Here is a 25,084-nt window from a genome sequence, read left to right on the forward strand (position 1 = left end):
GACAGATGAATGGGTAAACAAAGGATGTACATACATACCGTGGAATATTATTCAGCTTCAGGAAGGAATGAGGGGAGTTTCCATTGTGGTGCAGCAGAAACGAATCTGACTAGGAACCATGAGGTTGCGGGTTTGATCCCTGGCCTCACTCCATGGGTTAAGGATCCGGCGTTGCTGTGAGCTGTGGTGTAGGTCGCAGATGCAGCTCAGATCCTGCATTGCTGTGGCTGTGGAGTAGGCAGGCAGCTGCAGCTCCCATTGGACCCCTAGCCTGGGAACCTCTATATGCCCCAGGTGTGGCCCTAAAAAGACAAAAGACAAAAAAAAAAAAAAAGAAGAAGAAGAAGAAGAAGAAGGAATGAGGGAGTTCCCTGGTGGTCTAGTGGTTAAGATTTGGTGCTTTAACTGCTGCAGCCTGGGTTCATGCCACAACCAAAAAAGGGGAATGAAACTTTGATACACACCACAGCAGGGATGAACCCTGAAGAAATTATCCTAAGTGAAATAAGCCAGACTCAAATAGACAAATATTGTGTGTCCATTTATATGAGGTACCTCAAGTCGTCAAATTCATAGAGACAGAAAGTAGAGTGGTGGTTAATGGGGGCTGGGTGGGAAGGAGAGAAGGGGAAGTTAGTGCTTGATAGGGAGAGAGTTTCTGTTTGGTAAAACAAAAACATTCTGGAAATGGGTGGTGGTGATGGTTGCACAATAATATGAATGAATGCCACTGAATTTACTTGAAAATGGTTAAAATGGTAAACTTAAATATATGTAAAGATGTATACATATATATATTTAGGAGTTTCCATCGTGGCGCAGCGGAAACAAATCCAACTAGGAGCCATGAGGTTGTGGGTTTGATCCCTGGGCCTCACTCAATGGGTTAAGGATCCAGCATTACTGTGAGCTGTGGTGTAGGCCGGCAGCAACAGCTCCAATTGGACCCCTAGCCTGAGAACCTCCATATGCCACAGGTGCGGCCCTAAAAGGACAAAAGACAAAAATAAAAAGATATGTAATATATATATATATATATATAGATATATTATTATTATAATCTTTTTATTATAATAAAATACACTCGGAGTTCTCTTATGCCTCAGTGGTTTAAGGATCCAGTGCTCTCACTGCAGCAGCTTAGGTCGCTGCTGTGGCTCATGTTCAGTCCCTGGCCTAGGAATTCCTATATGACTCGGCTGCGGCAGCACCATATCTTTTAACCCTCTGTGCCAGGCTGGGGATCGAACCTGCGTCCTGGTGCTGCAGAGACACTGCTGATCCCATTGTGCCACAGTGGGAATTCCATATATATTTTGCCACAATAAAATCAAATAAAATATAGCTGATGATGCAGGAAGCAACAAACAACAGTATCATTGCTAGTCCCTTAAAGATTGGTGTTATTATTATTATTTTTCTTTTTGTCTTTTTAGGTACATGGAGGTTCCCAAGCTAGGGGTCACATTGGAGCTGTAGATGCTCGCCTATGCCATAGCCACAGCCACGCCAGATCCGAGCCGCCTCTGTGACCTACACCACAGCTCACAGCAATGTCTGGATCCTTAACCCTAACCTTAACCCACTGAGTGAGGCCAGGGATCAAACCTGCATCCTGAGGGATGCTAGTCAGATTCGTTTCCCCTGAGCCGTGAGGGGAACTCCCCCAGGTGTTATTTCTTTGGCGAATATCAGTGTGTGGAAAGGTGTCTGAGCATTCCCAGGCAGCCTTGGTTTGCCTAACCTGTGAGTTAGGCATAAGTCCCTTGGCTGTGGGATCCTTCTCCATGGGGGATTTTAGAGACACGATCCTCACAGGCGGAGGGGAGGCATCTTCTGGGGGAGTAGATGGGGAAGCGTCTGGGTCTGGGGAGATGAATTGATGTGGCCCAATGGGAATGACAGGAAAAGGGAGCAGGGGGAGCCATTGCGTGCCCTCCTCCCTCCCTTCCTGGATCTCTCTGTGTCTCACCAGCACACCCCCCGCCCCCCCGCAGTTCCCTGGGGCCCCCCCGCTGTCCACAGCCCCGGGTTGAATGAGGAGCAAAGTCTGCTCCTTCCTCAGAGCCTACCCCCCAGCCCCACTCTCTCCGCCAGTTCCCCTCTCCAGCCCCTACTTCAGCTCCCCAGTCTTCCCCGAAGTTGTGTTTACTTCACCACCTGCTCTCTTTCCTCCCTCAACCCACTTTGCTTCAACTTTAATTTTCAATGTGGAGTCCAGAGTCACCGTCCTTCAGCAGCCCACTGACCCACCTGTAACCTTGGTCACTTGCATTTCCTTGGAGAGGTCACCTTACCTATTTCCTCCCCCCATTCCTCCCTGGAGTGGGGAGGGAGTGAGGAAGCCAGACCTCGGGGAAGCCTTCCAGTGGCAAACCACATACAGGAAAACCTTTTCTGGAACCAGCAGGTAGAAGTAGCCTCAAAGCTTCCCTAAGAATCTTTTTTCTTTTATTGATTGTGCATCTACAATAGATTTGGAGACCCTACTGTTAGCAAGTAAGATAAACTAACCTTTAGCTTCATCCCCCACCTCCCACCTCCCCAGATGCTGGATGGACTGGAATGCAAGCAGCAAACACTACTTTTAATGATGATGATTAAACACTACTTTTAATGATGACCAAAGAAGCTGCCCAGAAGTTTGTTTCACTACAGGCTGTCTACTGCAACTCTGCTGTGAGGAACAAAAAGCAGGAAGAGGCTGTGCTGATGCACCTGCTTTAAGGAGGCATCTGGATGAGTCTGGAGCTTCTCGCTCCCACTGTGTCTGCCGGGGTACTTGTGCAGACTCCTGGCCCCTCTCACAAGGAAGCTGAGAAGCAGCAGCCTTGGCTGCCGCCCAGCGGCCCCATCTGTAATCTTCCTGCTCAATGCGGCTCACATCCGACCTTAGCAGCAGCTAGAGGCAGGCTCAGGCTGCTCCAAGAGCTCCGTGACTTGTGACTCAGTGGGGGAGGTGGTGGGTGGAACTGGGGCCTGAGAGGCCAGCACTGGTAACAACCAAGTGCTTCTGAGCAGAAGACAGGAAGCTGAGTCCCCAGAACAAGCCCGGCAGCAGAATTTCAATCTAATGAATTCACAGTAATTCCATTTGTGTCATTGAAGCCTCCCTGTGGGTTGAGACAATCTTCTTGCTTTCTCAAATGCAGCCTGAACCAAGATCTAGATTCCACAGCCAAATGACCCCGCTTCGCCTTTTTGGCCACCCAACCCCCACCCCCAAGCCAAGCAGCTACACAGGAGCATCCACAGAGATGGAGGTGGAGATGTTCCTTTATTTGTTTATATTTTGGAGAGAAAGGGCTCGAGCAAAAAGATGATGCTGAGCACACCAGGCAGCAGAATGACCCGTGCACGTGCAGGGCACTGAGGGGCACTTACTCTGGATCTGACAGAGTAAGCGACAGATATGACAGATATGCCCCCCGGAACACAATGTCCCCACAACTGCACTCGTCCCCTGCCCCTCCCCATTTTTCTTCATTTCAGGCTCCCCCATCCCCACCCACCCCAGGTAGCCTTGCCATCCCCAATAAGCAGATCGCTTAGCAAATTGGGCTTTTACCCCTGTAGGTTCAGAGCCCCACCCCCACCCCCCAAGAAGCATGCATCCCCTGGAGATAAAGGGAAATTGACACAGGATGCTGGAACATGGAGAGAGCCGTGCTTTATTTTCATCACCCTCCAGCTCGGGAGAAAGGCTGCCCTCCAGCATACCAAGGAGAGATGGGAAAGGGTGTCGAGGCCGCCTCCCCATCCCCCCCAGGACCCTGTGCCTGTACCTCCGCTCACACCTTGGCCCTGCCTGATTTTAAATAAACGTGACCAGAAGTCTTCCACCTCTTCTCTTGGGAAAAAGACAAGGGAGCCAGCAGATGTAGGTCTCAACTGAGCATTAAAACCAATCTCCTTGCTCTGTTTCTGTTCAACCCAAAGGTCCATCCTACTCTCCGAAGGAGATTTCTGAAGCTTGAAGTCCCCAAACCTGGCTCCAAGCCTCTCCAGCCATCTGTAGAATGTTTTTCGCTGCAACCACCCAGCCTCTTTGCATCCACCCGGATGCTGGGTTTCTCTCAGCATCTCTCCCCATGGTCCACTGTGGCGTCCTGACGTGGCGGTATCCAGGGTGGCAGCGGAAGCATCAGGTGCCCTTGCTTTCTGTCCTCTCCTCCTCAGCCGTCTGGGCGTTGCTGACCGCGCGAAGCTGCCCCTGGGCCGCAGGCTTCACCGACAGGACCAAGCGTTTGCGGAACGTCTCACAGAGCACGATGTACACAAAGGGGTTGAGGCAGCTGTTGGCGTAGCCCAAGCTGATGGCCGCGTTGTACAGGTAGACAAAGGTGAGCGTGGGGCGGCTGATGGACAGCTGGGTCAGCTGGAGCACATAGTAGGGAGCCCAGCACACAAAGAAGACCAGGCAGATGGCGATGGCCGTGCGGGTCACCCTCTTTGTCCGCAGGCGGATGCTGCGCTGAGAGGCGGGGGCCACCGAGGATGTCATGCGCTGCAGGATCCTCACGTAGGCGGCTGTGATGACCACGAAGGGCAGGGCGAAGGCCAGGAAAAACTGGTACAGGGTGAACCAGTAGAGGTCAGTGTCTGGGTTGGGCAGGCGGATGCCACAGCCCACTGTGCCCCCTGGGAAGGGGATGAGCCTGGCATAGAGCCACACAGGGGTGATGCTGATGATGGAGAGGGCCCACAGGAGGCAGATCACCAGGGTGGCCACCGAGGGCTTCCGGAACCTGGTGGAGGAGATGGGGTGGACGGTGGCCAGGTACCGGTCAATGGCCATGGCGGTCAGGATGTAGGTGCTGGTGAACTGACTGTTGGCATCCATGGCCGTAATGAGGGTGCACATGGTCTCTCCAAAGTGCCAGACACCATTGCCCATGAGCTGGTGGATCATGAAGGGCATGCCCAGGAGAAAGAGGAGGTCCACCACTGAGAGGTTGATGATGAAGATGTCGGGGACGTTGCTGAACCAGTGCAGCTTGGATTTCTTCACCACCGCGAAGATGACCATGGAGTTCCCGATGATGCCCAGGAGGCAGATGGTACCGAACACCGAAGGCATGATGATATTGACATAGGAGATGCTCCCTGTGCGAGGAGGCGGCCCTGGGGACAGAAGGAGTTAAGTGTCAACCGTGGGACATGAATTGTACTCTCCGAGGCCTTGCCTATGCATCCTCCCTGCCATTTCAGCTCAGGGGGCCCCCCCGTTCATCTGAATCCTCCCTGCCATCCTCCCTCCCCACACTGCTGCTAATCCCTTTGCCCTCCTGCACTGGTTTCCTGGTCAACCCCACCAGCGTCTCCTGCGCCATCTGTTTGTGGAAGGACCAGTTCTTTGTCTCCTGCATTTTCTCAGACGGCACAGAGTCAAGAACCACAGCTGTCTTCAGAGAATTTTCTCTGAGTGTCGGCTTCACGGGAAAACATCATCAAAATAGCCGGCAGGACACGAAAGTGTGTGCATGCGTGTGGGCGCGTGCGTGTGTTTTCTCCTTTCCTATTTGCAGCCCTATCGTTTCATTTTAGGAATCGCTGGTTGGAAGCTGTGCACTGATTCCTGGGCATCTCTGTGGGTGACTGTCTCGCCGAGGCTTTTGCCCATCAGGCCCACAGCCCTCCCCTCTCCTGGGTTCCAACCCCGGGATTTCTTTGGTCCCTATCTTCTCATCCTGTGCTTCTGGAGTGACCAGAGACTGAAGCTGTGTGTTGCAGCCCAGCCACCTGAGAATTTTCTCCAGTTAAGGCTCTCCTCTTCTTCCTTCCTCCTCTTCTCCTTCAAAGCTAGAATTCCAGAGCATCTCAGCTCCGGAAATGTCAGGAAGCGTCATTCACCATCAAAGTTAATCCCCTCGCATCCCGGCGTTATCCCTTCCCACGCTTGTTCCCAGAGGCAGTAAGGATGTTTCAGACCCCATAGCAGTTGGGTGAAAAGCCAGGGGGGTCAGTGAATGAGTGAGCCCCAGCTGACTCCTCACAGACTCTCCTCCAGCTTCCCATGCTTTTCCACTCTGGAATTTTTTCTGCAAAGCGTCTTTGGAACTCCTCCGCAAGCCTTCCCCTTGCCTCCGTCGCGGCTGGCCACCATCTCCGGCCACTTCCGAAGGTGCCTTTGCCCTCTTTTCTACCCCTGCCCCTTCATCCCCGCCCCCTTCACTCCTTTCCCTCCGGGCGAAGCAGCCTGCAGGTCTTGTCCCCAAGAACTGTCACAAAGTTTCCCAAGCAGCTTGGTTCAGAGGTGAAACCTTCCCATCTCCCACCCCCAGCGCGGAGGAGGGAGGACTCCCCTCCAACCCGTCCCACCTGCCGAGGTGAGGTTATCCGGGCCATCCGAGGTGTTGCTGGCATTGGGGCCGGTGGGCAGCAACGAGGCTTCCAGGTCCATCCTCGGCGCCCGCTCGCCCGCCGCCCACGCAGGATGCGGCACCACCGGCGCCTGCCGCCGGCCGGAGCGCTAGCCCCGCAGCCCGGCAGCCTCCGCCGCCTCGAGCCCCGCAGCTCTGCCTCCTTCCTTCCCGGCTCCCACTGACATCACCTAGACACATTCACATTCGGAGCAGATGCTCGTTAACCTCTTCAGCCCCGCGCCGCAGCTCCGCTTCCGACTGCCTGCAGAGCGCAGCGGGCGGGAGCCGGGCTCAGGCGTCCCCAACAGGGGGGGGGCTTCCCTCCCTCGGGGCTGCGCCTCCTGCCACAGGGAGGCCGCTTGCTTCACGTGAGGCTACAAGTCTCTGCAAAGGCAAACGAGCCGCCTCCCTCATCCCGGGTACCGGTGCCTGGGCCACGGGGCAGGGGTGGGGGGTGACTGTTCCCAGAGCTTGGGTTAAGAAGGCCGGGACCACCATATGCCTTAGCCCCGGGCCTCCCTAGGCCCCTTCCCATCGCCGGGATGGATTCCAACCATCGCCGTGGCTAGACTGCCACCGTCCTTCAGAAGCTGAGCAGTTGCTTGCTGCTGAGCCCTGGCTGGCACCATGTCATCAGGTCACCCCATGTTGGCGATGACCAGGGTCTTGGGGACCAGAAGGGGACAAATTCCCTTCTGCACAGAACCAGCATGGACCAGGCTTATAGAGGTTTTATTTTTCTAAATGCTCTGAGGTCCTGGAAATTTCACCTGGAACTCCTAGAGACAAATTTCAGAGCCAAGACACCCAAAGAGATCATCAGGAGTCGCTTTAGAGGGCAGAGCATTGAGTGACTTCTCCACAAAGGCGTTCTGCTGCCAGCCTCCAGTGCCCCTGACAGCCCAGAGCTGCCACCACATCCTTTGCCAGACTCGGGAGCTGGAGGTTCAAGGTAACCACAGTCTGATCTGTACACGCTTCTTCAGCTTCGTTTATTTATTTACTTCATCCAACAAATATTTATTGAGCACTTACTACTTGCCTAGCACTCTTCTAGGTTCTTCAGTGGAAAAAAAAAAATGAAGTCCTTCAGACCCTGTCCTTATGAAGATGCCTTTTTTTTTTTTTTTGCTATTTCTTGGGCCACTCCCGCGGCATATGGAGGTTCCCAGGCTAGGGGTCCAATCAGAGCTGTAGCCACCGGCCTACGCCAGAGCCACAGCAACGTGGGATCCGAGCCGCGTCTGCAACCTACACCACAGCTCATGGCAACGCCGGATCATTAACCCACTGAGCAAGGGCGGGGACTGAACCCGCAACCTCATGGTTCCTAGTTGGATTTGCTAACCACTGCACCACGACGGGAACTCCAAGATGACTTTTAAGTTCTGGGTGGGGGGAAACAGAAAATATATCCCCCCAAAAAAGACAATCTATGATATTGGTAATCGACGCTGTAAAAAACTCAAAGCAGGGTGATGGGGCCAGAGATTATTAAGGGGGGGGTGGGGGGGTTGCTACGTTGCGTGGGAAGGCCTCTCGAGTCCTAAAGGAAGTGAAGAAGTGTGCTGGGAAACATCTGAAGGAAGAGCACCCCAGGGAGCAGAAATAGCTGGGGCAAGGGCCCTGAGGCAGGAGTGTGCTGGGTATCTCTGGAGAACTGCGGTAGTGGCTATAACAGAGCAAAGGAGAGATCAGCAGGAGATGACATCACAGAGAGAATAGCGGAAGGGCAGATTCTGTCAGGCCATAGCAGTTGTCCTGAGACAAGGATTTATGTGCACATGGCTTTTCTGAGAGATGCCCCAAGGAGCAGGCATGAGGGAGTGTGGACAGCGAGATAGGAAAGGAGACAACGCCAACAGAAGAGTGGGTCATCAGCATCACTGCTGGGGCAGTGGGAGCTGGCGTTTACCAGGGTCCTCGAAAAGTGCACAGTCTGTTTCCCAGACTCATCTGCCTGAAAGAGGGGAGGCAAGACCATTTACTGAGTTGCCTCCACTCCAGCTGGTTGAGTGTTGCCCCTGGGATGTTATTGCTGCATTCCTGGGTACCTGGGGAGAGCAGGCTCCTAGAGCACCCAGCTGTGATGCAGCAGAAAGCAAAAAGGTGTGCTGCTCACCCTTGAGGCAAGAGGCTGTCGGCATAAGGTGAATCCTGTGAAGGACCCAAAAGGGCTCTGATAGCATTGACATCCTGGGCAAAAAGCAGATGGACACAGGGTGTGTGCTGGAGGCCAAACACTCTCAGCACAAGCTCAGCTGAGCTCACACACAACTGCCTGCTGGAGCTGGAGCTGAGGTCAAAGGCGGCCCAGGGAGATGTGATGTGGGTGACCAGAAGCTTCCAGTACAGAAGACTGTTGCCATAATCCACTCGAAATAGGATGGGGTCTTAGACCAGGGAGGTGGGGGCGGGTCGCTTATGTGGAGCCCAGAGGATTTGCTAAAGATTGGATGAGGAATGTAGGAGAAAATGAGGCATCAGGGATGACTCCTAGGGTTTTGGTCCAAGCAACTGGCAGAATGGAGTTGTCGTTTGCTGAGAGAGGGAAGTCTGTGGGAAGAGAAGTTTTAAAGAGGAATGAAGAGGTCTGTTTGCATATGTTACATCTGAGATGCCTGTGAACATCTGAGTGAAAACGTTGGGTGTGAGTCACAATTTCCAGGGACAGGTCACGCCTGAAGCTGTAAAGTTAAATTGATGACAACTAGATGAGGTCACCTAGAGTGTGAGGGTGACTAGAAAAGAGTTGTAAGGACTCAGCCTTGGGGCATTTCAAAGTTTACAGGTTGGGGAAATGAGTCTTACAGCCTGTTTCCACCTGCCGTGTTCTTCCCACCTCCATCCGTCCATCCACGCATGCTTTCATCCATCCATCCATCTTTTCATCCATCCATCCTTTCAAATCATTCTTCAGCCTCTGCTGTATACCAGGCACTGTGCTAGACTCTCTGGGTAGAGTTCTGTGGATACAGTGAAAAAGACAAAGAAAAAAAAAAAAAAAAAGAACAAGTGCCTCATATCAAGGAGCTTAAAGATGACATGAGGAGAGTCAGATAATAACAGGAAAGCTAATAAGTAAACAAGATGTGCTGCTCAAGGCTTAGATCCAGGTGGAGTCCAGGTAACTTTGTCATGAAGGGATTTAGTGTTTATAAAAGCACAGCCTGGGAATTATGCCCACCCCTGCTGTCATCTGCACTAGCAAAATGTCTCTGCCTGGTTGAAGAAATTTCAACCATGACCGAGCTGCAAGGGAATCTGGGACCGGTAGGCCTTTCTGGCCTTTGCATGCTGGGGGGGAAGGGGGCGGGAGGGTTGAGCCAGTCAATCCACAGTGGCAGATTGAATGAATGGGAGTGACTGGAATCCTTTACAGAGGAGAGTTGGGGATGCTCTCTCTGAGGAGGCATTCAGGCGGAATCCTCAGCATCAATGATTGATGCTACAAATGATTAATTAATTATTTAAATGACCAAACCCATGGCATATGGAAGTTTCCAGACCATGGACTGAATCCAAGCCGCAGCTGCAATCTATGCCTCAGCAACACCAGATCCTTTAACCCCCTGCACTGGCCTGTGGCTAGAACCTGTGCCTCCATAGCAACCCAAGCTGCTAAAATCAGTTTCTTAACCCACTGCACTATAGCAGAAACTCCTACAAATGACTGATTTAAACCATTCTCCTTGCCAGTGACTGTTTTAGGGATGAGCATCCCTCCTGGATGCCTGTCTGCATCCCTTCCAATCTTCTTGGCCACACCTAGTTTATATTCCATCCCTTGCTGCAATGACCCACTGGCACAGTCCCTGGCCAAGTTCAGGTTCAGGTACAGGTGCAGGTATGACCTGATGGTGCAGTGTCCCAGGCCTGCACCATGTATCTTCTGTTCTAATCCTCTCTGTTTCTGTTACAACTTAGAACGTGGGAACCCACGAAATGCCCACACAGGAGCCACCTGAAGTACAGGGAGACTTCACCTTTGGCCAATGGGGGGTGGAAGCCATGGAAAGATGCTCTTCCCATGTTCCCTTTTTCCTGAGACTCATTTCACATGGATTCTCAGGGATCCCAGGGGATACAGCATCTGGTCACTTGTAGTGGTGGACGAGGCCAGGCCGCTCATCAGCTCCTCCTGAGAATGGAACTTTTGACCTAAACTCCTCCAAGCCACCTTGCTCTTTTTTTTTTTTTTTTGTCTTTTGTCTTTTTTGTTGTTGTTGTTGTTGTTGTTGCTATTTCTTGGGCCGCTCCCGCGGCATATGGAGGTTCCTAGGCTAGGGGTTGAATCGGAGCTGTAGCCACCGGCCTACGCCAGAGCCACAGCAACGAGGGATCCGAACCGCATCTGCAACCTACACCACAGCTCACGGCAACGCCGGATCGTTAACCCACTGAGCGAGGCCAGGGATCGAACCCGCAACCTCATGGTTCCTAGTCGGATTCGTTAACCACTGCACCACAACGGGAACTCCCCACCTTGCTCTTGATCTGCTGCTCAGCCCTGCCCAGCAGAGTCACAAAGAAGATCAAGCCTACATACAGCAATAAGCCGTTTCCCTCCCATCCATGCCCTACCTGGGAAACTCAGGGATTTGCTGTATCTCCCTGAACTTTTCGGGGCTTGGCTGCCATCTACATGTTTTGAAGGCTTACTGAGGTCCCTGTGCTGGATTCCCACTTGCTTGCCTCACTCCTGCCTTGCCCCTCCCACTATATGTCCACCAAGCAGCAGGAGTATTCTTGTTAAAATAGAAATTCCAGGAGTTCCTGTTGTGACTCAGTGGTAACGAATCCGACTAGTATCCATGAGGATGAGGGTTCGATCCCTGCCCACGCTCAGTGGGTTAAGGATCCAGCATTGGCATGAGCTGTGGTGTAGGTTGCAGACGCAGCTTAGATCCTGAGTTGCTGTGGCTGTGGTGTAGGCAGGCAGCTGCAGCTCTGATTTGACCCCTAGCCTGGGAACCTCCATATGCCGCAGGTGCAGCCCTGAAAAGACAAGAAAGAAAGAAAGAAAAGAAAGAGAGAGATAAAGGGAGGAAGAGGGAAAGGAAGGAATTCCATCACTCTACACTGTTGGGGAAAAAAAAAAACTTTAGTGACTTTTAATTGCTTTTAAAATAAAGTAACCCCCTAACAGAATGTAATGGACATGAGATTTTTTTTTGTTTGTTTGTTTGTTTTTGTTACTCAGAAGTTGATCTCCCAGAAAACCAAGGCCTTGAGAAAGTCTTTGGAAGGGGAAGTAGCAGCACCTCTAAACAGTCCTTGGTGGGAGCTGCTGGCAGGTTTCCTTGTTTTGGTGGGGTGAATAGACTCTGAGGCAGGAGAAACCAAGTAGCAGCACTTAATTTCCAGAAGACAGCAAACATGGTTATTGTAATAGGCAGGCCCCGTGAAGTTACCAGGATGTCTGCCTGCCCCGCAGAGACTGGTGTGGCTAATTTTTTTGTTTGTTTGTTTGTTTGTTTTTTGAGGGCCACACCTGTGACATATGGAGGTTCCCAGGCTAGGGGTTCAATCGGAGCTACAGCTGCCAGACTACGCCACAGCCCACAGCAACGCAGGATCCTTAACCTAGTGAGTGAGGCCAGGGATCAAACTCGCAACCTCATGGTTCCTAGTCGGATTCGTTTCCACTGTGCCACGATGGGAACTCCTGGTGTGGCTAATTGATCATGGACTCTCTAAAGCCAAAATACACGTGCAGCCGACACCAAGCTCCTCCTTGATTGGCATATCTGAAAAAAACTTCCGGTCTGGGGGTCAGACCTCTGACTTGAGCCGCTTGGCTCTCACTGGTCAGAGTGGGAGCTAGGGTGGATCAAGAAATCAATGGAGTAGTGGAGTTTGACAAGAGTGACTCCACACGCGTCCCTGTGGACCTCCCGAGCTGTTTGTTCCCTGCTCCCAACGCTGCAGCTGGAATAGAGAACAGACGTATGGCATTGGCTCTTGGACTGGCAGAGGAAGCGGTTTGTTGAGAAGACACGTCCCATGGAAATCCCTCCTTCCTAAAGTGAGAAGCCAGAAGCAGGACTGCACCTCCGGGGAAGAGATTAATAGCGTCGTCAAGGCCTTTAAAGAGGCAAGGTGGTGACTGTCACATCTCCACTCCACTCCCAGTTTGGCCAGTGGAGAAGGCAGACGGGCGTTCGGGAATGCCGGCGGATCACCACAGACTTAATGATGTGGTGACTCCAATGGCAGCTGCTATTTCAGGTGTGGCGTCCTTGCTGGGGAAAATGAAGACAAGCCCTGACACCTGGTTGGCAGTTACTGATCCAGCAAATGACTTTGTCTCTATTCCGAGAAGCAGAAAAGATCTGAAAGCCTGCCTTTGTTGGTGAGGGTCATTAGCACACCTTTCTCGTCACGCCTCTCTTTTGACAGCTCTTCTTCGAGCCTCAGGCCTGGCACACATCATCGTTATGCAAGACAGTCGGCTACCTTGATGGCCGTGTGCACAAGGTCCCTGAGAGCAGAAAGGATCAGGGGCCCTAGAAGAGGGCCTGGAATGCCATAAAAACACAAAGTCCTGACATCTCAGTTGGGGTCCAGTGTTCTTTTTTTTTTTTTTTTTGCTATTTCTTTGGGCCGCTCCCACGGCATATGGAGGTTCCCAGGCTAGGGGTCCAATTGGAGCTGTAGCCATCAGCCTACGCCAGAGCCACAGCAACGAGGGATCCGAGCCGCGTCTGCAACCTACACCACAGCTCACGGCAACACCGGATCGTTAACCCACTGAGCAAGGGCAGGGACCGAACCCGCAACCTCATGGTTCCTAGTCGGATTCGTTAACCACTGCGCCATGACAGGAACTCCGGGTCCAGTGTTCTGAACGTGTCATGACTTTCCCTCCAAAGCAGAGCACCGTTTCCCAGACCTCCCTACCACAAGACAGATGCCCTGGGGACACACGGCTGGAAAGGGGAGCAGCGATTCCCCAGAGGGGCAGGGAGCAGAGGTGCTGGAAATGTGAGACCCAGGGGAGCCCAGTGCACCCGGTTCCCCCTGTTAGGCCTGGCGTGCCTTGAATGCAGGGCCTATGATTTTTATTCTGGGGTCCATCAGTGGATTCCAAGAGACCCCCCAAGTGCCCTCCTCCAGCTTGGGTGCCCCCCATTTAGACATTTGCATTGTCCCTTGTGCTTTTTCTTCATAGCAGTCATCACAGTTGAAACTGTACATTTATTTATTGTATTTTTGTTTTAATTTTTGTCTTTTTAGGACCGCACCTGCGGCACATGGAGGAACCCACAGAGCAAGGCCAGGGATCGAACCTGCATCCTCATGCATACTAGCCAGATTTGTTTCCTCTGAGCCACGATGGGAACTCAGTATAGTTGACTATTTAATGCCTTTCCCTCTTTGGATTATAACCTCCAGGCAGGCAGAGATCACGTGTGTCTCTGTGCCTAGCCCAAGGCCGGGCTGATTTAGACAGTCATTAATGTTGGGAGAATCAATGGCTAGTAGGGAAATATATGTGAAGCCCCAGCACCAAGGCAGGCAGAGGGGAGGGGAGCATGAGCGGCATCAGCCAACCCTCGGCGGTGCAGCTCAGACCCGGTGCTTCCCTGCCAGTGGCCAGCACGGCAGCAGGGGCTGTAAGGCAGTGGGCCCCCCCTCAGCTGTGAGGCCACCTAGAGGCCACAGCCTCATTCCGATTGTGAGAAAGACAAACGGGATGACCTACAGAGATGAGGATTCATCCTAAGATTCACAGAAACCCCAAGGAAGCACAGGAAAGCAGCTGATGTGAAAACACATGTGAGATCTGACATGTGCTACAGTAGGGCTGAACCGTGAAGACGTTGTACTTGGTGAAAGACAAACACTGTGTGATTCCACCTATGTCAGGTACCAAGAGCAGTCCCGTCCGTAGAGCAGAAAGTAGGATGGTGGTTCCCCGGGGGAAGGGGAAGGTGTGGAGGCTGGGAAGTTGCTGTGAAATGGGCACAAAGTTCCCGTTTGGGAAGATGAAAAATTTCTGGAGATGGCCGTACAACAATGTGAATGAACTTAACGCCCCTGAACTGTAGGCTTAAAAATGATTAAGTCAGAGTCCCCGTTGAGGCACAAATCACAAATCCAGCCAGGATCCACGAGGATGCGGGTTCGATCCCTGGCCTCACTCAGTGGGTCAGGGATCCGGCATTGCCATGAGCTGTGGTGTAGGTTGCAGGCGCAGCTTGGATCCCTAGTTGCTGTGTCCGTACTGTAGGCCAGCAGCTGTAGCTCCTTCAACCCCTAGCCTGGGAACTTCCATATACTACAGATGCGGCCCTAAAAAGCAAAAAAAAAAAAAAAAAAATTGGTTAAAGTCCATTTACCACAATTTAAAAATGTTAAATTGTTTAAAATGGTGTCACATACAGTAAATCAGTTCAAGAACTTTTTATAAGATATCAAAAGCCTAATGTATGTCATATTCTTATAAATTGCAGCTCCATGGCATGTTCAGTGAAATATCTTCTCTTAATAAAACACAGAAAAACTGAACACAACACCAGCCCTCTGGGCCCCAGAGATTTCAACACATCAGGCCACGTGGAGACCTGGGCAGCTGTGCAACATCTTTGGGAGAACAGTTCAAGGTAGATTACCGGCCTTCTCTGTGGCCACCCACCGTTTGTGCTGCTCAAGAGAGAATCTGAGAGTTCCCTTGTGGCTCAGCAGGTTAAGGATCTGGTGTTGTCACTGCAGTGGCTTGGGCTGCTGCTGTGGCACCGGTTCAATTCCTGGCTTAGGAACTTCTACACACCATGGGTATGGCCAGAAAAAGAGAGAGAGAGAATCTGATTTTTGGGTTTTTGGCCTCTATCAAGTATTAGGAATTTATACCGGACACCAAGTCACCTCAGACCATAGGCGCTAGTCAGAGGTGCCTGTGACTGGAGGCAAAAACCTGGGTTCGCTTGCCAGAAATCATAAGTTGTACTAACTGCACGCAGAAAGAACTGCTTCAGGCCTGCTTTCCTTAAAAAGGAGCTGTGTGATGTTTGACGTGGGTAGCAAGACAACTGAGTCAGTGAGGGAACGAGCAGCCTTTTCAGTAAATGATACTGGGGGGGGAGTTCCTGTTGTGGCACAGCAGAAAGGAATCCAGCTGGTATCCAAGAGGATGCGGATTTGATCCCTGGCCTCACTCAGTGGGTTAAGGATCTGGCGTTGCCGTGAGCTGTGCTGTAGGTCAAAGATGTGACTCCCATCCTGAGTTGCTGTGGCTGTGGTGTAGGCTGGCAGCTGTAGCTCCAATTTGAGCCCCTAGCCTGGGAACCTCCATATGCCGTGGGTGCAGCCCTAAAAAAGCAAAAAAAAAAAAAAAAAAATGATGCTGGGGCATCTGGGTACGCACACACACTCAAATAAAATTAGACTCCTCCTCACACCATATGCAAAAACTAACTCAAAATGGATCAGGGACCTCAATGATATAACTAAAACTATAAAACTCTGAGAAGAAATATAGGGGTAAATTTTCATGACCTTGGGTTAGGCAAAACCTTCTGAGGTATGACACCAAAAGCTCAAGCAAGAGAAAAAGAATAGATACATTAGACTTCATTAAAAAAAAAAAATGTTTTTGTCTTTTCTAGGGCCACACCTGTGACATATGGAGGTTCCCAGGCTAGGGGTCAAATCAGAGCTATAGCTGCTGGCCTACGCCACAGCCACAGCAATGTGGAATCCGAGCCACATCTGCAACCTACACCACAGCTCACAGCAACGCCAGATCCTTAACCCACTAAGCAAGGTCAGGGATCGAACCCTCAACCTCATGGTTCCTAGTTGGATTCTTTAACCACTGTGCCATGACAGGAACTCCTTTTTTTTTTTTTTTTTTTTTTTTTTTTTGTCTTTTGACTTCATCAAAATTTAAAACTTGTGTGCTTCAAAGGATACCACATCAAGAAAGTGAAAAGAGGAGTTCCCTAGGGGCTCAGTGGATTAAGGATTAAGCATTGTCACTGCTGTGGTTACTGCGTGGGTCGCTGGTGTGGCATGTATTCGATCCCTGGCCTGGGAACTTGCACATGCCGTGGGCACAGCCAAAAAGAAAAAGAAAGTGAATGGAGTTCCCATCGTGGCACAGTGGTTAATGAATCTGACTAGGAAACATGAGGTTGCAGGTTCGATCCCTGGCCTTGCTCAGTGGGCTAAGGATCCGGCGTTGCTGTGAGCTGCAGTGTAGGTTGCAGACACGGCTTGGATTCCGAGTTGCTATGGCTGTGGTGTGGGCCGGCGGCTACAGCTCTGATTCGACCCCTAGCCTGGGGACCTCCATATGCCGTTCGAGTGGCCCTAGGAAAGGCAGAAAGACAAAAAAAAAAAAAAGAAAAAGAAAAAGAAAGTGAAAATACAACCCACAGAATGGGAGACAACCTTAGCAAATCATATCTGTAATAATATACCTAGAATATATAAAGAATTTATAACTCGATAATAAAAAGACAATCCAATTTTTTAAATGAGCAAGGGATCTGAATAGACATTTCTCCAAAGAAGATATACTGATGATTAATAAGTACATGAAAAGATGCTCAACATCACTAGCCATGAGGAAAATACAAATCAAAATCACGATGAGGCATGTATTTAACGCCACCCCACTGTACCTTACACATGGTTAAAATGATAAATGTATGTCATATGTATTTTATCACAGTAAGAAAAGCACAGTGAGATGCTGCTTCACGTCCACTATAATCGCTATTATATTACATTTTCTTTTTTTTTTCCTCAGTGTACAGCATGGGGACCCAGTCACACATACATGTATACAGAATTTTTTCTCCCATTGTCGTGCTGCATTGTAAGTATCTAGACATATAATTGCTGTTATAAATATGACCGATCATTGCAAGTGTTGGCAAGGATGTGGAGAGCTGGAATCCTCCTACCGGGTTGGTGGGAGTGTAAAGCGGTGCAGCCACTTTCAAAAACAGTTTAGCAGCTTCTCATGGTGTTACACACAGTTACCAGATGAGCCAGCAAGTCCACGCCTGGGTCTAAACCCAAGAGAAAGTAAAGCATGTCCACACAGCGGGGCTCCCTGGCCCCGCCTTCTGGGTGCAGAGCCCGGCCAAGGCCCTGTCCCAGGCCAGCGTGTCCCCGTGCAGAGTGGCCATGCTGGGAACTGGGGGGAGGGCCCCTGGGAGGTTGGGGATGGGGGTCGTGTCGCACTGTCCCACATGTCAGAGCAGCCGTGATGAATGGAGGGAGACACAGGGAGATGCAGAAGTCACCCGATTTCACAGGATTTCTCTGAAATCCCGCGGTACCAGAATGGGGTCTGCTCTGTGGCTTCAGGTGGGGGTGCCCAGGGGTCTGAGGTTCCCCGGGTGGGACTGGAGACTGGGGACTCCGCGGAGAGGCTGCCCCAGCCCTCGGCGCGCTTCTGTGGGAAGGCCTGAGGTTTAGGTGAAGCGTGTGGTGTTTAGAAGTAACATTGTTGGTGATTAGAGCAACACTGTTTCCGTAACACTGTTTCTGAGTCTAGTGCGTTGGAGAGAGAGGAATAAGCCCGGAGCGTTGCATGAAGCTCAGCCTGAGTGGTTCAGGGCGGAGCCCCCTGCACGTTGTGGTGTTTTCGTTGCTGCACTTGGGACTGTTCCCCGCCTGCAACCGCCCTGTGGCTGGACGGCTGTCCCTCCAGGCCCACGGTCCTGTCAGTGTAGACCACTGCAGGAAGGATCCCTGGAGTCTTGGTGAAAAGCTTTGTGCAGGCATTGGGTGGGGCTTCCCCTCATATTTATGATCTTAATTTATACAGAGCCCACCGTGCCGCACAGGCCTCCTGTATCGCTATGTACATATCCACCTCTGGGGTTGTAAGTACCCTGTTCTGTGTATAAATAAAACTGGCCTGTTTTTGAAAAACAAAAATAAAAACATGTCCACACAAAAACCTGTACACAGGAGTTCCCTGGTGGCCTAGTGGGTTATGGATCTTGTATTGTCACTGCTGTGGCTCAGGTCACTGCTGTGGCACAGGTTCAATCCCTGGCCTGGGAGCTTTTGCATGCCATGAGTGTGGCAAAAAAAATCCAAAACCTGTGCACAAATGTTCATAGCAGCATTAGTCATGATAACCAAAAAGTAGAAACAACCCAAAGGTCCATAAACTGAATGGAAAAATAAAATGTAGTATAATCACACAATAGAATATTATTCAGCCATGAAAAAGAATGAAGTACTGATACTTGCTACAACATGATTGAACCTTGAAATCGCTACACTAAGTGAAAGAAGCCGATCACAAAGACTATATGGCTTATGATTCTATCTTTATGAGATGCCCCATGTAGGCAAATCTTTGGAGCTATAAAGTAGGTTAGTGAATGCCTAGGGCTGGGCGAAAGGTGGGGTGGGGGAAGGAAATGACTGCTGATGACTAGGAGTTCTTCCATGGGGTGATGAAAATGTTCTAAAATTTACTGTGGTGATGGTTGCACCACTCCGTGAATATACGAAAAACCATTGAATCATACCTTTCAAAAGATGTGTTTTATGGTATATGAATTACATCTCAATAAATCTGTTTTGAAAAAGCGGGTGAGGGTGGGAGGGCTGTAACCACAGGAAGCCTTGAGGAAGGCACAGTCTCTTCTCCGTTTTCAGGGCAAGTATCTAGTCTCTCCCTCCTCGCCCAGCCTCCTGGGAGCCTCGTCCAGCTACAGCTTGCCCACATTTGGAGGATATTAGGACTGCCCTTTGGGAACAACTTTGAACACTCTTTGCTGAAAGGGACTTCCTAGGAACACCTTCGACATCTGAACTGTGGTGTCAAGTTGGGCTTCAGCTGATTCTGCTGACAATGTTGGACTCAGTACTTGGGTGGATTTACAGCTTGGCTCTGCTGCTGACTTGCTGTGTCATCCAGTAAGTCCCCGACCTGCTCTGTGCCAAATGGTAACCAGAGTAAAATGAGCCTGCCTTGGGATTCTCCTTGCTGCAGGCTTTTTTTGTATGTGTTGGGGCGGGGAGGTGGGGGTGCTGGCAAAATGAGAGTAACTAACATTTGCACAGGCTTTTTTTACACACATGCCTTTTCTTAGCTGACCCCGTGGAACAGATAAGATCCACAGCGCAGATGTAGATACGGAGGTTCCTAGAGTTGGGTGACTCTCAGGGCCGTCCAGCTGGCGGTGCTGCACCCCACGCCTAGGCCTTCTGCTCTTCTGATTCCAAATTCTGAGTTCATTCCTCTCCATGGCACTCCCTTTTTTTTTTTTTTTTTTTTCTTTTTAAATAATGATTTTTATTTTTTCTGTTATAGTTGGTTTGGGCCCCCTTCTGATGACTCTCTTTCTTTCGGCTTCTGAAATGCCTACATAGAGAAAAGGACTTACCTTTCAAATTGGTGCCAGCCACTGTGTTTTCAGCCCTTGCAGACAGCCCCTCTCCAGCCTTCCCTCTCTGGCCATTTGCCTGCTGGTTGCCTCTCACCCACTTCAGTTCTGCAGCATCTGGGCTCTGATCTCACCCAGCTGAACAAGGCTGGCTCACCCTCTGATGGTGGGTAAATGTTTGCAGAAAGCTTTGAGGTGGGGCTGGAATGAAAACCCAGCTCTCTTTTTTTTTTTTTTTTTTTTTTTTCTGCTTTTTAGGGCCGCACCCACAGCATATGGAGATTCCCAGGCTAGGGGTCGAATCGGAGCTACAGCTGCTGGCCTACACCACAGCCATAGCAACTTGGGATCTGAGCTGCATCTGCAGCCTACACTGAGGCTCACGGCAACGCCAGATCCTTAACCCACTGAGCAAGGCCAAGAGTCAAACCCACATCCTCATGAACTCCGAGAAGCCAGTTCTTTTTCAGAAGAGCTTTAAACCCCAGTTTTTTATTAGGGTACCCAGGACGCTTCATGATCTGGCCTCTACCCACCTGTCAGGCCTCTGCCTCCACCACCTCCTATTTCTCCCCGTGTCATATTTCAGTGGCTTAGCATTGCTACAAAGTGTCCCATGCTTCTCCAACGTCTACACACAATGGCCCCTTGGATTTTTCTTTGCTTGTCTGCCTCCTAAGCTCTTTTTCAAAATGCCCCAGAATGTCCTTCGCCCCCAGCTCCCTTCTGCTCCCTGCTCTGTCCTCCACCAAACATCCAGCACGACAAATATCCTCCACCAAACATCCTGCTGGTCCCGCACCCAGGTCCCTCTACCAGGCTGGTGCGCCCACCCTCCAGCTGCTGAGACTGAGGGCTCCAAGGGACTGACAGCTATCCCAGCTGTCCCCTTGCGTGGAGACTTGCCCATGGCTGACAGGAGCCTCCTTGCCGGGGAGGTTACCATCCCCATAAGCCAGCAGCCAGCGCCTGAAAGGGGAGTAGAAAAGGCCTGTCCCTTTGACTCAAGGGGAATCATTCCGCAGCACAGCTGTGTCCAGGGCTCCCCTCCCCGCAGCACATACACACCCTCTGGACCAGGTCAAGGCTAGACTGACCTGGGCTAGACTGACCTGGGATCTGCTCGGCAATGATCTCCTTTGCTCCTGCCCCAGGGTATCGTCCTTCAGTAAACCCTGAATCCCCGCCATCACATTCCATTATAATGAACAATTTTCTTATTGTGTCCCAGGCTGGTATGCTCCCTGAAGGCAGGAATGACATCCTATTTATTTTTGCGTCCTCACCTCCTAGTTGGGGACATGGCAGAGAGCAGGTGCCCCAGGTTCAGTTTGCATTGGTGCAAAGTACTCCATGAGCTTCTGCACTGTCCGCATCTTCCTGCCTCTATCTCCCCCATTTCCTCTCCTCCAGGACCCCCTCCTAACTGTGCCTCCCCCCTTCACTCCCATCTTACCCCCCAAGTGACAGATAGACCCTTGTCCTGCTCCTTGCAACTTAGATCTGAACGAGAGAGATGGGCAGAGCTGGAGAGCTGGTCGGGGTCAGGGGCGGTGGCAGCTCTGCCCCTGCGCCTGGGGACCAGGGACCAGATAGCTCAAGGCCATTAGCAGAAAGTACCCTCAGCGTGCCCCCCCCCCCATGGGTGTCTGCTTTTGACTTTCCCGCTGCTTTCCTTGTGCACTTCTTTGCTTCATAAGAGCCTTAGGAACCATGGTGTTCCCACTCATTCATTCCCACCCACTCGAGGCACCAACCCGCGTCACTGGAGGAATGTCTTGCCTCAAAGGCTTATTAACTTTCCAGGCAACATCCAGCTCACATAGCAGCTGCATCAGTGCCATGTCAGCTGCCTCAGAGGGAGCCGGCGTGAGGCTGACTCAGATGGAGCTGATGGGTCTCAGCAGGGGCCACCTCCTATTGCACAAGTCATAGAAGCAGGGCCCGCATCCACCCCCACCCCCCATGAGGGGCTCACCCTGGGAGGGCTCATCCCACCTCATTCCCCACCATCAACCACATGCAGTTTTTGCTGCCCCACATCCGTTCTCCTCATTTCCCTCTGGACACTCAGCAGCCCTGGGATTCCAGCAAGATCACTTAGTGCTGAGGGGATAGCAACTGACTCTGTAACCATAATTGGTCCACGGCTGGTCGGGTGACCTGTCAGAGCCAATGAGAAGCATTGAGACTCTGGCTCAAAATTCTGGGACAGGAGTTCCTGTCGTGACGCAGTTGTTAACGAATCCGACTAGGAACCATGTGGTTGCGGGTTCAATCCCTGGCCTTGCTCAGTGGGTTAAAGATCCGGCATTGCCATGAGCTGTGGTGTAGGTTGCAGACACGGATCGGATCCCTCATTGCTGCGGCTTTGGCGTAGGCTGGCATCTACAGCTCTGTTTGGACCCCTAGCCTGGGAACCTCCATATGCCATGGGAGCGGCTCAAGAAAAGGCAAAAAGGCAAAAAAAAAAAAAAAAAAAAAAAAAAAAAAAAAAAAACTGGGACAAAAGCACTCACCCCTTTTCGATGGACTTGAAATGAGACACTGAGTCCTGATTATATTCTGGAGTCCTGAATCCAGCCATACCTGAAGCTGGAATACTAAACTACAACGATTTTTGTACTTCTGTAGCTCAATATACCTCTTTTGCTTAAGTTGCTCTGGGTTGAGTTTTCTGTCACTTTCTGTCTGAAAGAATTCTAATCAATACAGGTATTTACTGCCCCATCTAACCAATTCTAAGACCTTCATTCTTTCCCACATGTTAACATCAGAGATATTAGGAGTGTATCTTACAATCGATGGCGAGGACCTGATGGAGGCAACCTTGTTTGCAAGTCTGAGAAACTGAGCACAGCTGCCCATATGGTCCTCACCTCAAGTTTGATGCACTCTTGGTTCTGCATCTCCTGATTTTAGTGCTATTTAAGATGTCTTCAAAAAGACCCGATTGTAAAAAAAAAAAAGAAAGAAAAAAAAAGGAGTTCCCGTCGTGGCGCAGTGGTTAACGAATCCGACTAGGAACCATGAGGTTGCAGGTTCGATCCCTGCCCTTGCTCAGTGGGTTAACGATCCGGCGTTGCTGTGAGCTGTGGTGTAGGTTGCAGACGCGGCTCGGATCCAGTGTTGTTGTGGCTCTGGCGTAGGCTGGTGGCTACAGCTCCGACTCGACCCCTAGCCTGGGAACCTCCATATGCCGCGAGAATGGCCCAAGAAAATGGCAAAAAGACAAAAAAAAAAAAAAAAAAAGACCCGATTGTGATTCGGTATTTGGATAAAAAGTGATGATGTCGAAAGACAGGGATATGGAGCAACAGGGAGTGACGTTGATGCCCCTGAAACAAAGTCTTCTCTTTGGAGAGAGGACAGTCCTTTCTGACAAAGCAACAGCAAGTGCTTTGCAGAACCTAAGGCAGGAAGACAAACCGGGAGTAGCAACTGTGTTCCATTTTATTCCTAAAATATGGGTAAAAAGATTGACTATCTCAGAGTTCCCGTGGTGGCTCAGTGGGTTAAGAACCCAACATAGTGTCTGTGAGGATGTGAATTCGATCCTTGGTCTGGTCCCACTGAACTCAAATCAGAGCTGTAGCTGCCGGCCTACACCACAGCCACAGCAATGCCAGATCCAAGCCTCATCTGTGACCTACACCACAGTTCACAGCCACGCCGGATCCTTAACCCACTGAGTGAGGCCAGGGATCGAGCCCACAACCTCATGGTTCCTAGTCAGATTCATTAACCACTGAGCCACAACGGGAACTCCTGTCCAGGACCACTGTTAAGACATTTTGTAATAATGCCACTGGTGTGTCTTCTTTGTTAGTGGTGCATCTTATAATCACTGGAATATATTATCACTCCCATTTTGCAAAAGTGCTGTTAAAGTCACTTGCTCAAGGTCCCAGGCTACGTCTGAACACCATGGACCTGACCATTACGTCACACATACATCCTGGGAGGGTCCAATTTCCCACTGATGAAGGAAGGTGTAGGACTAGAGACATTTCTTTTTCTTTCTTTTCTTTCTTTTTTTTTTTTTTTTTTTTTTTCTTTTTTGGTCTTTTTGGGGCTGCACTTGTAGCACATGGAAGTTCCCAGGCTAGGGGTCAAATCGGAGCTGTATCTACTGGTCTACTCCTCAGCCCCAGCAACGCCAGTTGGAGCCACAGTTCATGGCAACACTGGATCCTTAACCCACTGAGCGTGGACAGGAATCAAACCTGTGACCTCACGGGTACTAGTCAGATTTGTTTCCACTGAGCTATGGCGGGAACTCCAGACTAGGGACACTTCTGCCACCCCTGGCCTGCTGTAAGAGCACCCCGGCCTAGACTGAGTGGACATAGAATCAAGTGGCTCCCCAGTCCTGGCCTTTGGTGATACCTTCTCTCTGTTTGAGTTCACTGGCTGGGTCCTAAGAGAGATCTGCTTTGTGATGAGTTTCTGTGTCCATAGTTTGAGTAGCACCTGTAGGATGTGCTTGGGTTGTAGTTTTTCCCTTCTCTGGGCATTTTTAAACATCTTTGCATAACACAGGATTTCAGTAGAGATAATATAGTCATGTCTTCATACACAGAATAATGAGAACATCCCTAGCAGAGTTATCTTTATCCTGAAGCCAATAGAAAAACAATAGATGCTATTTACCAAGAGGTAGTGTGGTTGGTGGTTTTGTTTATAGACCCTGAACTCAGACTGCTTGAGCTCAAAACCTGCTCTGCTGTTTACTAGCTGTGTGACCCTAGGTAAGTTGCTTAAACTCTCTGTTTTCTCATTTGTGAAGTTGGGAAAATAAAAGTAAGCAATAGAGATGTTATGAGACTCAGATGAGATAATATATATGAAGCCCCAGAGCCTGGCACACTCATTTATTTCAGGACAGTGACATGGCCCTGACCATGTACCAGGCACTCCTGTTTTCACAGGACAATTCAGAAGTCACTTATTAGGATTAGATAAGTCAATATCTGTCAAGTAAAGAACCATGTCTCCTGGACTTAGCATGGCCCAGTAATTCCTTACTTTCTTCTTAGCTCTTTTATGCTTTTAAGAGGATATTTAGTATATTTTGTCCAGTGTTTTAAGGTATCTTTAGTGGGCATGGTGGTATGGTTTTCCTAGTCCTCCATGACCAGAAATATGACCTTTATTATTTATTGTTTTTCCCCCAAAGAAAATGTAAACTCCACAAGGTAGAGGTTTTTGTCTTTGTTCAATGATAAAACCTAAGAACCGAGACCATTGCTTGGCTTGCGATAGATGTTTAATAAATACTTGTTGGAGTTCCTGTTATGGCTCAGTGGTTAACAAATCTGACTAGCATCCATGAGGACGAAGGTTCGATCC

General features: G+C 50.4%; 2 protein-coding genes across 5 annotated transcripts in view; one reads left to right on the plus strand and one right to left on the minus strand.

Annotated features, from left to right (window-relative positions):
• On the minus strand, nt 3,585-19,839 carry MCHR1 (melanin concentrating hormone receptor 1). Of its 4 annotated transcripts, none has more exons than XM_021091137.1 (2): nt 19,733-19,839; nt 3,585-5,124 (listed from the first exon to the last, which is right to left on the minus strand). In XM_021091137.1, exon 2 carries the CDS (start codon nt 5,078-5,080, stop codon nt 4,145-4,147), a length of 936 nt encoding a protein of 311 aa, XP_020946796.1. In that variant the 5' UTR covers nt 5,081-5,124; nt 19,733-19,839; the 3' UTR covers nt 3,585-4,144.
• Nucleotides 19,183-25,084, plus strand: part of MKL1 (megakaryoblastic leukemia (translocation) 1) — a 224,578-nt gene continuing 218,676 nt past the window's right edge. The window contains exon 1 of the mRNA XM_021092835.1: nt 19,183-19,262. Within this exon, the coding sequence (XP_020948494.1) occupies nt 19,198-19,262 (65 nt within the window). The 5' untranslated portion in view covers nt 19,183-19,197. The remainder of the gene's footprint in view (nt 19,263-25,084) is intronic.

Source organism: Sus scrofa, chromosome 5 (genome assembly GCF_000003025.6).
Source record: "Sus scrofa isolate TJ Tabasco breed Duroc chromosome 5, Sscrofa11.1, whole genome shotgun sequence".
NCBI lineage: Eukaryota > Metazoa > Chordata > Mammalia > Artiodactyla > Suidae > Sus > Sus scrofa.